The sequence below is a fragment of the Cariama cristata genome, unplaced genomic scaffold, assembly GCF_000690535.1.
Source record: "Cariama cristata isolate BGI_N322 unplaced genomic scaffold, ASM69053v1 scaffold3616, whole genome shotgun sequence".
In the NCBI taxonomy this organism is placed as follows: Eukaryota; Metazoa; Chordata; class Aves; order Cariamiformes; family Cariamidae; genus Cariama; species Cariama cristata.
This window is the reverse complement of record NW_009621398.1, coordinates 81,320-96,901: the sequence shown is the minus strand read 5'-3', so window position 1 is coordinate 96,901 and position 15,582 is coordinate 81,320. Positions and strand designations below refer to the sequence as shown.

General features: G+C 37.0%; 1 protein-coding gene across 1 annotated transcript; it reads left to right on the top strand.

The window, feature by feature from the left end:
* The first annotated feature begins 244 nt into the window (after positions 1-244).
* Positions 245-13,991, top strand: CAPN10 (calpain 10). Its single transcript, XM_009701932.1, has 12 exons — positions 245-484; positions 1,796-1,927; positions 2,172-2,368; positions 3,636-3,853; positions 4,404-4,545; positions 6,110-6,276; positions 6,843-7,126; positions 7,624-7,826; positions 9,952-10,207; positions 11,291-11,490; positions 12,084-12,129; positions 13,962-13,991. The coding sequence occupies exons 1-12, from the start codon at positions 341-343 to the stop codon at positions 13,989-13,991; spliced, it is 2,019 nt and encodes a 672-aa protein (XP_009700234.1). The 5' UTR covers positions 245-340.
* Positions 13,992-15,582: the final 1,591 nt, after the last annotated feature.

Below are 15,582 nucleotides of genomic sequence, written 5' to 3'. Positions count from 1 at the left end.
GAGGGAAGGGGTGTTGGTGGAGGGGGCCTTGTGGGGAGGGTGTGCGTAGAGGGACGGGGAAGGGGTCTAAGTGGGCTCCTGGGTATAGGTCTCCTCTGAGACCTCCATTCTCTTTGCCAGCAGGGCAGGAAACCTCTAGGGTGGTATCAGGTGCTGAAATGGCGTGATTCAAGGTGCTGTGTGGAAAGACTGAGAGGCTTTCTGTTCCTAAATAAATCTGTATTGCTTATTTGTTTCTCAGCTACAACTCCTGAGTAACGTTCATTTATATTTTAGGTTGGTGCTTGACAATATCAAGCCGTGGAAATAACCAACAAAGCTACTTACGATTGTGTTGAAAATGCTGGGAGAGAAAAAGCAATTAATTGTGAAAAGAGACCTTTACACAGACCCCACGTTTCCAGCCAGTGATACCTCTATATTTTTTGATTATTGTACCCCGCTTGCCCAATTCAGAGGCGAGATATCTTGGTTGAGACCTAAGGTGAGTTTTAAGGTTATTTTAGCAGAACTGGACTTTAAGGTAGTAAGTGCTAGTTATCCTTGAATGACTGCTTCTGGGTGTTTTTATTGTTTAGAAATATAGAAGTGATAAAAACAATGTATGTCAGTGTTAACAATATATGAGTTATAGTTTCTAAGCCTGGGTTTTGTTCGTAGGCTTGATTTAAATCCTGTTGTAGAACTTTTGAATTCTATGGCACTAGTAGAAATTCAGGTATTTTATTATGTTTCATTATGCAAATAATATGTATACCAAGTTAAAAACTGGCATTCCCAAATTTTTTTTATATATTGCATAACCATCTTGAAAACAAATAAGTGCATTTTAGAGTTTTTCAGAAGGATACTGCTTTTTAAATTTTTTTTTGTGATTTTTGATTTCTTTGGTAACAAGAAAGCAAACTTTTTTAAGGTTATAACTTGTGATATGACTTGTGTTGCTTTTATATTTAGAGCTGGGTTTCAGAGCAAACGATATGAGAGCTACAAAGTTTAGAATGCGTTTCTGCAGTACATTCATTTAAAATGAAATATTTATGATACTGCCTTTGTGTGGAGGTGGGGAAAAAAATGCTATAAAAATGTAATGGAGAAACAAGGCATGTTATTTTTAGTGGTATTGTTTTTCTCCCCTGCGTCTGAGTATGGCTATAGAACAGTGATAGAGCTGTTGGTTATCAGAATGGCAAACAAATGACAGAGCACAGTGTGCAGCTTTTTACTTTCGTACCTTACACCTTGATTACTACTGGAGGTTGATCAGTTAATTTCCATCTCTTGCAGTGTTTACAGGTGAGAGAAGAACCATTTTAAAAACTTGCTTTTGGATCCGATTAAGTGTTCAGGACTTTGCATTTGAAATTACCTTTTTTGCTACCAAGTAATCTATTTTTATTTGCCCTAGGAAAGGTTTTTCTCTTATGCTAATTTGGAGATTTTTGTAACTTGGGATGCGCAGTTCAATGTGAATCGCATCAGTTCTATTACAGTTTGTCTGTGATATGTCTAGCAAGGAGCTGAATTATGTCTTTCACTTATTGGTCCTCTGCTACGGTTGCACCTGATTGTGACATTTATGTACTGAAATTCATGTGGGAACTAGATTTACCTCACATAAAGTACCTGTAAAATAGCCACAAGGTAGTAATTTGTTATTGCTTGCTTAGGCTGTGTCTGAAAAAGAAATGTTCTTATTTTTTGAGAGGTCTCTGGAGCCCTCCCATTCCCTGAAACAGACTTCCTTAGAATGTCCTGCAGGATTTGGCTTTAACTCTCCGTCTTTTAATTTTAGGACATTTGTTCTACTCCTCGATTATTTTCAAACAATCTGCAGGATGTGCAAGTGAAACAAGGAATTTTGGGAGACTGTTGGTTCCTGTGTGCCTGTGTCGCTTTGCAGAAGAGTAAATACCTACTGAATAAGGTATAGAGAAGTTTCTTGTTTGGTGTTTCAGAAGTTCACTTCACCTAATTTATACATGTGTGGTATTGTTGAATTCCAAGCCTCCATATGAATATCAGTTTTGTTATGCTTAGTTTTACTGGTTTTGTTGTGATTTTTTTTTTCTGTGATTATTATAAATGGTTGATAGTCAGCATATTTTAAACTGGTTTTGTTTACAAAAAAAAATTCATAATTTATCTTGATTTTGGCTTTTGCCATCTAGGTAATCCCGCCAGGTCAGCCCAGCTGGACGGATGAGTCATACCAAGGCTGTTTCACTTGTCGTGTGTGGCAGTTTGGACACTGGGTTGAAGTGACCATTGATGATCGTTTGCCTTGCCTTGGTGGTAAACTCTGCTTTTCCCAGTGTCAGACAGAGGATTTGTTTTGGCTTCCGCTGTTGGAAAAAGCTTATGCAAAGTATGTGAACACTGTTAGTGAGGGAAGTAAAGGGAGGTACCATACCTTCTGATTACTTGTTTTGTCTGACTGCTTTGGGCATAGATCTGTGTATTATTTAATATAAAGTACAGTGGCTGCTAGCTTTCCCATACTGGGTTGTGCAGACATCACTCTTTAAACTGTAGGTCTTCTTATATAGTAGATAGTCTTAGAGAGAGAATTATGATGAAAAGTAAGAGCTGCAATGAATTATCAGGATTCTAATGATGTTCATTAAGTCAGTATCCATTGGTCATCTAATTTATTAAAGGGAAATATTTTACTAGTGTGGCATTTGAGAGTAGCTGAGGGCTCAATGAAAAGCAGAAAGCATGCCAGTATTTTCATGGAAAGCAACAACATTACGTAAGTTTATGCTAGTTGAGGCTTTGGTTGTGTAAGTTTCACTGCTCTTTTGCTTAATTTGATAGTTTATTATTTTGAGGAGAAACGAACATATTGTTAGTGTGTTTGAAAGTGCAGCTATTTTATGTTTTATGACATATCCATCAAAATACTGTCCAGATTGACAAAACGATTTGGAAACAAAGTGTGCTGGTAAGATGTCAAATGTCCAAAAGAACTTGGACAAAAGATTGTGTGGTTGCCAGCAGAGGGCAGAAAAAGACTTTAAGAAAGAAGTAATTTATTCAACTGTAGATACATTGAGCAGAAGTTGTGAAGCAACAATGGCATGTTAAAGCTTCTCTGTAGGTTTGAAAGGTAATATTCTTTGTTAGTTTTGTGTAGAGGTCTTATTGTTCTATCCTGTCTATCATTCTATTACAGTCTTGATTTCTTTTGCTGTCTTTTGCATCTGCTGCATCAGGTAGGGTAGTCTCTTAAATTGTTGAAGGAACTGCTACGCTGATTGTGCAGAGTGAACGAAGAATAATTGAAGAAGAGGAAGAAATGTTAGTTATACAGAATGCAGTTAGTATATCACAAAAGATGCTGTAGTGCACGGATAATAAGGGACAAATGACTAGTACTAGACTGGAGTCGTTTCTGTATATGTTGGAATGAATTGTAATAAACTTCCCATCAAACAGTGGAATGTCTGATGGCTTACATATTCTTTAGATGTTATAGTCTGTATAAATAAAATGGTATGCAGTCTTCTTGCCTACTTGGGGATATGAGGCAGGATACCGTCATGATTGTGATTTAGAGTGGGGCTGAAAGTACATAAGAATCATGTTTCTGTAGTTCTGCTATTGGTAGAAACTTTTTTTTTTCCCTATAGAGTGCATGGGTCTTACGAGCAGTTGTGGGCCGGACAGGTGGCAGATGCTTTGGTTGATCTGACTGGAGGAATTGCTGAAAGATGGACCCTGAAAAGGCCTGGAAGAAATACGGAGAAAGAGAAGACTGGTATGGTTTTGGAGAAGGCAGTGTTTAGAAGATTAATGAATCTGAAGGAACAGTGTGTAATAAGCTGCTCGGTCCTCAATTCCAGACAAGGTAATAGTAAAGTTCTAAACGTTTTTAAAATAAGTGTCTCTATTTAACAGGGTTCAGAGTACAAGGCAGCCAGCAAATGCATAATGCTGATTCTGTCATTTCATGGTGCAATTTTATATAACCTCGGATAAATAAAGATTTAAGGATGTTATTGAGTTCAGGATGGGGGTGCTTTGGAGGAGTGCTTTTTATATTAGATGCTAGTATGTTCAGTTCTCAAAAACAAATGCACACCCCCCATCCCCTCGAGAAAGCACCTAAAAACAACCTTAAAAACCTCAATTAATTTCAGCACTGAGAATTTGTAGGTGTTTGAGATCAAGTAGTGAGTTAATATGCTTTAAAATTTTCATTTATTTTATTTCTATATAGTCACAACTAAAGTTAACTGTTTGGGTGATTTTTATGCTGGTTTTATACTGATTTAAGAACAATTTCCTTTTATGTCAAAATTGCCTTCTTTCACAGGGTAGTTTAATGTCATTCATTGTAAAATATGGAGCATCGTGTTCTTTTGTTTACTTTCAGATGCTTTTTTTTTTCTATTCAGGTGCAAGTGAACTAGGAGAATTTCATGCCTTTATTGTGATAGACATGCTGAATCTGTCTGAAGTGTCAGGCAAGGAAATCTTCCTACTACGAATACGAAATCCTTGGGGGAGGCGGTGCTGGAGAGGTCCCTGGTGTGAGGGGTGAGCAGGTTTATTTTCATTTGGAAAACCGTTTGTGAAAGGTCAGAGGCACAAAGCATATCTATGTATTGCATAGGTAAATATTGCCTGTATTGGCTGTAGCAGAGGAGGGAGACTTCAGTTTGTATGCAGTCCTTTAGAGGGTTCAGTAGTTCATGCAGCTCATTGGTTCTAAGGCTAGTCATTTTGATCTATTAGTTCTGGTAATCTAAATTTTTTTGATAACAAATTTTTTTTGTTTATAAAAACATCATATCTTTTTGTAGAGATAAACTTAAGGTGTTGGTTTATTTTCTGTCTCTGATTTTTGTGGTGCTTTTTTGTTGTTCTGCGATTGATCTAAGTATCTTTGCTCATAAGATGTTTGTGACTTACAAGTAGTCGCTCAGCTTTACTCCACTCTTCTCATTTGATCTTGTCTCAGTTGCAGAAGACAAGCAAAGGAGTATGTATAAAACAAAATAGCAGAAGGAAGGATGCTTATGTCTTTTGCTTGTGTGCTCTTATTTATGTAGATCAATATGAATAGGAGAAGCTGGAACCAAGTAGATATAAAGAAGAGTAGCTATAAAGTAGATATAAAGAAGATATCTCTTTTAAAGGAAATGCAGAAATATGTTTAGCAGTTCATATAGCAAAGTAAGAAGAATGAAAGGGCAGACCCTACCAGCTTATTTTGAAAAGTGTTAGCATGTTTTGGCTGCATAAAAGAACATGCAATTCTTGACCCAAAGCAAGCTTTCAGCATTAAAATATGGTAACAATATGATCATGTTAAACATTTTAGAGAAATAGTTTTTGTTGGTTTTTTGTTTTGTTTTTTTTAACCTGAGTTTAAAAGATGGTTTAGTCACATTAATTGAGACTTAAGTTGATGGTTTTTTGGTTTTGGCAGAGTTTTGGTCATACCCTTGGTCTCTTGTAGTTTCTTTGCCAAACAGTAAGTTGCCACGTAGTTGCAAGAGGATAGCATTTCATTGGGTGGCCTTAGAGCCCTGTTTTATTCAAGTGCAGAACAATTCTTTGTTGTTAGTGAAACAATCAAAAATATTGAAAGTACTAGTTTTTAATGGGCCCTAAATAATGAGGTGTTTGAATTCTTGGTTTATCATGACTTAGTCAACAGATTGATGGGGATAACCAGAATACAGATGGTGGTTTTTGCTGTTCACTGTTCAGCATTAAAATTCTTTCAGGACAGTCACTATGCAGCTTGTTTTACTTTTTCATCGCTATTTTTAACAACTGTTAAAATCTTTATTTTGCTCTCATGCTTTGGACTGCACTGTCTGCTGTAAGCAAGGCAGCTACTTCATCTGGAAGTATACTGCTGTGTCCAATCTGGTGTTAAGTTGTTTCTAATTTTTCTTTGATATGTTGTGCTTCTTTCTATTATCCCTCTCACTGACTTGCAACATGTATACAGAAATACTCAATGCAAGCATTTGACAATAAAATGAAGAAACCTTTTCTTATTGTCCTGCTCTGTAGGATGTTTGATACAACATTGTTATGGAACTTTACTGGGCAAAGAACTAAATGTTAACTTTTGTCTTATGTGCAGTGGTCAAGGATGGAGCCAGCTGGATCCAGTAGTTGCCTCAGAACTGCTCTCACAGATCCAAGAGGGAGAATTCTGGGTTGATGAAGAGGAATTTTTCAGGGAATTTGATGAGATTACCATGGGCTTTCCAGTCAATGAGGAAGGACAACTTCAGAGCCTCTATACAGGTGTGGTATGAGAAAACATCTTTCTCATGCAAATAACGCTATGCCAATGGGAAAGACTGATCTGAATTGCAAATGGATGCAACTGGACTATGAGTTCTGAGTTCTGTTTTTCAGTCTTTCCCTTCCTTTTAGACCTATAGGCCTTTTCTGTCTCTACTGGGAAGAATAGAGTGACAAGAGGAAATTGAAGATCTTTAGAGGAGTTTTTGATATTTCTCTGAAATCTAGTTACTTGCTAGTTTGTTGAGAGATTAGTGTTCTCTATCTAGAAGGCTATTGTTCTGGACAGCCTTGTGAATTTTTTTTTTTTAAAATGGGAGATAAACTTCAGATTTCTAGAAATAGTTTCTTGCTGTAAAAATCATATCGTCAGTCTTACATTACCAGTTGTGACATTAATTCTCGTGCCTCTCAAAATCTTAGTCATGAATATCTGCTTGGAGAAGGTGTCAGGGCTACAACAGCATGTTTTCTTGGGCTGGGGAATCTCTGCCCTATGTCTGTTGTATAAAATTAAGTAGCCTCTGGTGTCTGAAATCCTCACCATGTTTTTCTTATTTTGTTAGAGAAAGTGCTATGTCACTCGCAGAATCTTTTTGGATCCTGGGTGAGAGGTCAGTCTGCAGGTGGCTGCCGTAACAACAGCAGCTTCCCTACCAACCCTAAGTTCTGGTTGAGAGTCTGTGAGAAGAGTGAGGTGTGCATTGCTCTGCTGCAGAAACATAAGAAATACAGTGCTGACTGGGCCGGAAGAATTAAAAATCTGACTCACTTAACAGAGAAAAAACTATCCTTGACTGAAGGCATACAGGGGAAGAATTATCAGGCTGTGGGATTGCATGTCTGGAAGGTAATATGGGAGTGACATTTTTCTTTTTGCGAATAGAAGTTTTAAAGCATTACTGAAACATCTAAGTAAAATAATTCCTTTCCTGTATCAGTCATATGATTCAACTGTTCACACATTTTACATCTCTGATTTGTCAGAATCATCCTGTTTATCTCAGAATGCAGTTACTGTCTGTACAAACTGTTAGTGGACTAGTACTTTCTTCTTTGCACATTGAGTGCCGAGTGGCAGAACTTTTGGGGCTATTCCAAACTAGTGCATGACATTTCAGGCTGATTATTTGATGCCTCTTCCTAAATATACTCCTCCTGAATATTAACTCTTCCTACTCCTCTTTGAAGTTCAGCTTATCTGCTGATACTTTCGTCCTTACTTTTTTCCTTTTGTAAATATATGCATGTTTCAAAATGTTTTAAACAATACTTGATCATTTTTAGTTTTATTAAAAACTCCTCATTTTTCCTAAAACACCACGCATCATTATGCATCTATTCTAGGTGGAGAAGAAACGATTTAACCTTCCAAAGACCCTCTCTGCTCCTCCAGTTGTAGGTACCGTCTGCCATTCCTATGATAGAGAAGTACATGTATGCTGTGACCTTTCGCCTGGGTTTTATCTTGTTGTTCCCAGCACATTTCTGAAAGATGCAGTAGGGAATTTCTTGCTTCGCGTATTTTCGACAGGAAGGATCTCTCTCAGGTAGGTTCAAAACAAAACAGAAAACTTTTAATCGTCATTGACATAAACGAATATATGAAGTATAGCACTAAGTGTAAATGTTCAAAATGTTTTGAAGGGTTGTGCAGAGTATACCAAGTAACAGCATTGTTTTATCTTTGAATTCACGTAAGTAGTGTTCTGTCTCCTTGTTTTTTTCATGAAGGTGCTACTACCTCTTGTTAAAATATCAGTCAGAAGTAGTCAGATGAGTCGCATCTTGACTCTAAACTGCGGCCTAGTTTTGAGAAAGTGCATATTTTGTAAAAGAACTGAAGAGGTTTCTGCAGAACGTGTTTCTCAATATGTGGAAGTACTTTCTTAATGTATGGAAAAAATGAATATGTGCCACAGAAGTTAAAAGCAGCTGTTGTTATTGCAATCAGCAACAGAAAAGGAGAGCAGTATATTATCAGGTATGCTGGAAAACACATACTAACAGATTGCCTGACATATAACATTGTTAGTAGTAAGCAATACAGCTTCAAATGCAAATTGAGTGTCAGCAGTGGACTTGGATGACATAATGCTCACAGCTCATCTTTTCAGGATAGGTGTGGAAAATAGCACTGTTTATGCTGTCTTCTTTAGCTGCACAATTAGTTGTTTTTTGAATTAAAGCATTCAACACTGACGGTTCACCTGAACTTCTTAATTGTGAAGACCTCAAGAAGTTTACCAGCATTATGAAAAAATTTATGGAAGGATCACTGCATATTGTGTTCTACCTGATCTTTCCTCGTAACTTGTGACGCAAAATAGACTTTTGTAATAGACTTGGAACAATCTTTTATTTCTATTTAACAATGCTTGCTTATCCAACAGAAAATATCAGCAATGTCAGTCCAGTAGCTTCTGATGACTTTTAATTTTTTTAACTGTAGCAGACTACATAGCTATCTCAACACTTCAAAGTCAATTATTTGTGAGCAATTCTGTGTTGGGGACCGTAGCCTTGAAATAAATACTTAAGAAGACACAATGATGAGTAGTTGTGTGGAGTAAGCAAAATTGTACTTCCAATAAACCTGAAAAAATCTGAGGTTGTCTAACAGCTTGTGCCAGGTAAGCTTTATGCAGAGGCAAAACTTACTGTTGGCAACATGTTTTAAAGCTGTTCAAATTATTTTATATTCTGGTAGTACACCATCAACTCGTATCCCTTGGAAAGAAGCTGGCAAATCACACTACGAAGCCAGAACATGCGTTTATCATTTACTCTGTGGAATTTGACAGCAAGGTGGCATCAAGTTTTAGATTGAATAAAGGTCTGCAAAACTATGAGGCTAACTTTGCTGTATGGGTGCAAGTTGTGTACTTCTGACCGGCAATATATATTTGGTTTCTGGACATACTTCAATTGTAGAACACTTTGCACATTCAGTGATGGGATGAAATTTCTAGTAGTGCTGTTAAGTATGACACTTCCTCAGACTGAAACAGAAGTGCCAGCCTGGATGTGTGTCTAGAATGGACAATTGCAGAATATTGTAACAGCTGTTATGCATTCTCAACTGGAAATAAGAACAAATGATACGTTTCAAGTTATGCTGAAATATCGTTTCAGATGTTGCACAACTGATAATGATACTAAATTGTTCACATGGCTGTGAAAAGCGATGCTGGGCTAGGATCAAAATAGAGTTAACGTTACAGTGATCAAGTCAGCAGGTAAAATGGTAGTTTCCTCTGATTAAAGGCATAGTGAATATAAAAAAAAAAATGAAGCGTATGCTTTGGACTCACTGAGGTGCTCATCTGTACTCCAGAAGACACTGTCAGTTGTATTGCTTTCAAATAGGACAAATAGCACAAGGGCATTGAGGAGAAAAATACGTAAGCTGTGTTACTTGATGAATGTACAAAAATTTTATCTGGTTTTAGTGCATGGTTTGTCTATGCTATGTCGTTCTTGTGGAGTTCTGTGGATTATCTAAGGGCTTAAGAGTTGTATAGTTCTTTTTCTCTCCGTGCTGAAAGTTTGGAGGAATTGTATTCATGTAAGTTTATGTAACAGTAGTTCATTTTTGTGAGCTGGTGTTCTAGATTTTGTGCAATTGTACAGGTTTTATACATTTTAGTTTCTTTTCTCTCTTACGTTTGATAGCGAGCTAAAGCCACCACCCACAGATGCTGCCCTCTGTGAAGAACTCCCAGCAGGTGAATGGGAGACAGTGCAGCTGCATGGATGCTGGAAAAATGGGCAAAGTGCTGGAGGTAGCAGGAATTTCCCCTCCTTCCATATCAATCCCTGCTTTCCCCTCTCCATTCCTGCAGGACCAGGAAAAAGCAGTGTGAAAGTTACCCTCCGTCAGCACTGCCAAGATAGCAAGTGTCGTCCAATAGGTTTCCATATTTTCCAGGTAAGGCTTTTGGTTGCTTTCATTGCTCATTTGCCAAGTGTGAAGGTAAGCTTGTCAGTTCAGTGCTCCTTCCACTTGGCAAGGGACTTCCTGCTTCCAGGACAAACAGGGACTGATCTTGTGATGTAATGCCCATGAAAGATACAGAATAACTACATAGTTACATAGCTTGGTAACCAGATAATTGGTTCCACTGAATCCTTGCAGAGTTCTACGTTAGTTTTAGAAATTATGAACTCTTTTGAGGATTTGCAAAGAATTCTCGGTGTCTTAGTGACCGAGGACCAAACTTTTTAGTAATTCGTGAAAACTTCCTTTCTTCATCTCTAATAATTATTTATTTGTCCATTGACAAGTGATGGTGGATCTGCAGACAAGATTAGAATTCAAAAGGACTGTGATATGTTGAACAGATGATCTGAAACAAAACAAGATATGATTTGGTATGGACAAATAAAAGTTCCGCATGTGAGTGCCAGTGATCAACTGCATAAATGTAGGGATGGGTAGCTTCTGGTTAGGTAGTTATTTTGCAGGGAAAGTTAGCTTTATTTTCAGCAAACATACTTCTCAAAAGGTGTTGCTTAAGTGAAGAGTCTGGAGTTTAGCATCGGGAGTGATCATGTAGCTTCAAATACACAATATGTGAAGAAAGATTGGCATTTTTCATGCCTGTTGGAGAGTGAGGAGAAGTCTAATACGAATTTTTAGACAGGAAAGGCCACTAGAAAGAGGAAGGATGCATGCAGTCTGTTCACCATATCCATGAGGTGAAAAACAAGTGCATTAGGCTGCAGCGAGGAGGAGTGAGGTTAGACAACAGAAAAAGCTTTTGAACTATGTGGGTAGTGGGTTGTATAATTTGTCTGCAAACATGCTAGGAATTATTTATCTGTACTTAATACTGCCATCTGGGTTTTCTGGAAGCCTCCCCATCCCTCTCTTCTATAGTTCTGTACAGAAGAGTGGGTATTTGGAGTGGAATAGATGTGGAACACATCATACTATGGTATACTAAGGAATTTAATATTGTGAGGCCTGAAATGTGTGAAAAGGTAGGCATGTTTTCATTCTTTTTTGCAGGTGCCTAACAGCAGCTGGAAACCACATACTTCCTCTTTTCTACACCTGGAGCCGCTGGTTAGCTGCGTACCTCATTGCTATTCACAGGAAGTAAGCCAACTTTGCAGACTTCCTGCAGGAAGTTATGTAGTTATACCTTCTACATACTTGCCCAATACAGAAGGCAATTTCACTGTGGTCATAGCAACCAAAATAGACAGGTAAAAATATGTTGCCTTCTATTTGCATTTCTAGTGCATATGTTACAGGATGTTTGGAAACAATAATTGTAGTAACGTGTTCTCACTTTTGATAAAAAATATTTTTTTTTTTAAAGTCTTTGTATTGCTGTTGTGTTTGCAAGCACTGCCTACCACTTATGTTGGAAGAATACTAAAAAAAGAAGTATTTGTTAATCTTCTTGCATCAATTGCTGAATAATACGTGTCTAGTGCTGGAGAAGATGGCACTAAAGCAATTAATTATCAGCTATATCTGGATGTTAGGATTTATGCTGAAATTTTACTAAGCTTTTTAGTAAACAGGTGGTTTTTGAGAAAATACAATGAGTAGCAGGCCTTATTCCAGGTAGTTCCTCCTGATGGGAATAATAACAGGTCTGAATCAGAGTTTGTAGACTCAATAAGATGGCAGTAAGATTCTATAAAATTTCATCAAGATTCCATAAGGGAAGGAATGTGGAACAAAGCCTAGCATAACAGTCTTCTGTTTTTTGAAGTGGGATAAATGATTGATGTTTACAAGACCCTCTAATGCTTTGTGCAGAAATAAGTGTGGTTTGGGTTTTCAACAGGAAGCGAATTCACAGCCGAGAGACGCTTGGACAAGTATTGCAAGAAGTGAGTGATACATTTTTAATTTCAGTTGCTCTAAAGGTGTTGCAGAGGCATTATCGAGGCTTATGTATTAACTAATATTGAAAGTCATGTACTAGTGGACTGGACTTTGAAAGTTCTTGTTTACTTGCTGCAAACTGATAATCAGTAAAGCAGTTAAACTTTGGGTTTTTGTTTCTCAGCCAGAAAAGTAGCATTTGTTAGCAGCTAACAAAATTTGTCTCTTCACACCACTCAGATGTACGGAAGTTTCTGTATGATTATTTTATAAAGTCATTATTTACTCCCTCAGGTCATTCCTCAGTACCTAGCTGTGCTGTAACGTCTGTGAGAAATTGGACTATTAGTGATGATTAGGTGGTTGTACTTGACTTTGACATTTGCTTTCAAGAGTGTAAACACTATGCATTTGGATATATTTTGATGTATTTATTCTTGATGTCACCATAAATCTGCTAGCTTTTAATTATATTTTGTATCCTTCCTCCATCTGATTGGCTTTGATAGTAATTTGGGATCCTACGTGTTGCAATTTAGAAATTCTAATGGTATAATGTTGTAAAGACTTAAGAAAACACAGCAAAAAGAGAAGAAAAGCAAACAAGTAATCAAAAGATTAGCTTTCTCCACACCAGAGTTTAGGTTTTTATTTGTTTCCTTACTACCAGCCTGTATAGCATCCTACCATTATAATCCTTGGTGTGCAAGCCATTCTGATCAAGTTAATGCCACCTATTTAATATTTTGGTATTGTGTTTTGCTTGATTAGATATGCATGTAATATTGAAGGGTTGGATGTGAATGCTGAGTACCTCATACTTACATCGTTTTTTTTACTGGGTGGAGAGGAGAACTTTGAATGTATCGTTTTAACAACTGTTTAAAGATCTCTGATTTGGTTGGTGGATCAAAGCATGCCCGTGATAATGCTCTGCTTACTAGATGAGAACAAGACCATCTAGATATTTGGCTCGTTCCCTCTGAGGTTTAAACAAAACAAAAATCTTAGGAAAAACTCTTCATCCAAGATTAGAACTGGTTTACTAATTTTCTTAATCTAGGTCATGTTGACCAATGATTACATTTTGTCCTTAAAACCACACAAACAATATGGATTTTGTGTGCTTCACAAAAATGGGCAAAGACTTATATGTACTTACCTCATGGTGCTTGTTAATTTATTATTTAGGAGCTGAAGTATGCAATGAAGTCCTTTGTTGCTGCTGTTCTGGAAACAAAACATTGCAAGGCCTTTATTACAGAAGGAATATATTAAAAGATAATTTTATTGTGTTTTTCCTTGAAAACAGTTGGACTTGGGCAAAGGGTACTCCCTGACATCAAGGGAACAAACTGTTTAGATTCTTCAGGACTTGAAAACTTGAGGAATTTGGAAATGGCAGTTATAGTTTTCTTATCAGTGGCAGGAATTAATGTCTGAATCTAATCTTCAACAGCATAGACTTTTCTAAAGACTGGACTTCAAACCATTCGGTGCTTTCAGGGGTTTAACCTCTGAAGGATCCAGGCAGTCTGCCTTACTGAGAAATTGGGCTATTGATTTCTAAGGGGTGCATCACAGCAGAGCTGGGTGTAAGTGTATTTTTCTGAAAGTTTGTCTATGTGTTTTTTCATTTACTGAAGTGATGGTATTTATGAGTTTTAGGGGTTTTTCTAGGATGTTTCACAGGAAAAGCTTGCATTTTATCCTTAATTTCTAAATCTTTCTTTTCTCTGATTTACTTTAATTCCTTATGAATTTCTTCTCTTTCTTGACAAAAAAGTTAATTCACGGAATACCTTTTTTTTTTTCTGCATTGTTAATTTTCTTATAGATCTCATTTACAACTGTAATGAAAAGGTAATCTGGAATTCTGTCATTTCGAAAAACATCAGAAAGCCAAGGAGTGCCTCACCTTGCAGTATTCAGTTTTAAATGGAATAACAAGAAGATACTCTTAGCCCTGCTGTTTTTAGACTGGTACCAACTGTCAGACCTACGATGACTTCCTTGTAAAAATACCTCCTTAATCATGTACACTCTGAATATTTGTTCTTCCCATGTTTTTTAGAACCACTATTGTGCAGCAGATCATAATGTACCTCAGCTCTTCAAAAATACAGGTGAAGAATATGTGCATGTTTTAACCCAAACTAGTTTTGGAAGAAAACCAGAGAACATAGGTGCATCATGAAATAATAGTTTTGGGGGACGGGGAAATCAAGCTTACAGAATAACTTCGGAAGACCAAAGGAGTAAGCGTAGAGGAAAGAAACTGGAGTCTTTTTTTCAGGTAGGACATACCTCAAGAACTGTCAAAATACACTGGAGTAGAGAAAGTCCAAGCTTGTATCCTACACTGCCAGTCATGCTGCTGAGCACTTTATCATGGGCCCTTTATTGAACCATGCAAATGGTGGGTTGAAGAGAAATTTTTTTTTTTTGGTGAGTTTTTCTTTAATGAACACCACAAAAGAAAAAGATAAAACTTGAAAACTTTTGTTTATGAACTATCACATCAGACTGCTTTTGTAAATCTGTAGGAATGTGTTTTATGCCGGATCTGCCCGCACTGTAAGAAATATGAAGTTTAAGAGAGATTTCTTAATTTATGTTTGAAAGTATTTCTTATTCAAGGAGGAGTTTTTAGATGTTATATTTTCCTCAATAAAAATGGAGTAACGTTGAAAGTTTTAAAATGTGTTTTATTAAAAAGGTGAAAACTGTCAATGATGTCAAGTCTGCATTTGTTCTGCAGTAGCAAACTTTACAGTGTGTTAGAGCCCTGGGATTTTCACCAAATGGAAGGGCATAATTGGAAATATTTGAGAGGAGAATCAAGTCTTCCATTAGTTTTATGTCTGAGAAATATGTAATATTCTACTTCTACTTTTAACTGCGTCATACCATAATTTATGCTTGCTCCTGTTGGACTTTGAAAATTCAAAGCATCTAGGGTGCTTGCAGCTGAATTTTAAGTGGTCAAAACTTTCCACATCTGTTGTGGAATGAGGAGACAACCAAAAGAAAACACCGTGAGTAATAAATCTATACTGTGCCTGCTTTAACAAATGTTGGCATCTTCGTTTATTTTCTTAATTTCTTGAAAGGCTGTTCCTTTCCCTTCAAATAGGAAATTATTGGATGATATAATAGTGTTTCTAAACAGAAGAAGCGAGGGTTCATGAAAGCACCTGGATCCGAGAGTTGTGATAAAATAAGAATCAAGATACTGAGGAAGTAAAGAAAAACGGTCTTAAGGATTTCTAAATGGACTGTGATTATAAGAGGCCTCGTTCTGCTGGAAGTTTGTACTACAATATGTCATGCTTTATGGGAGTGTGAAAGGAAAAGCTATCAACACTAAGCGTGTATACTCTGTTACCTTCTGCAAAAGGATGTGAGAAAATGCCCATGAACACAGAAGAGTAACAGTGTACTGAAGAAATTTTTTT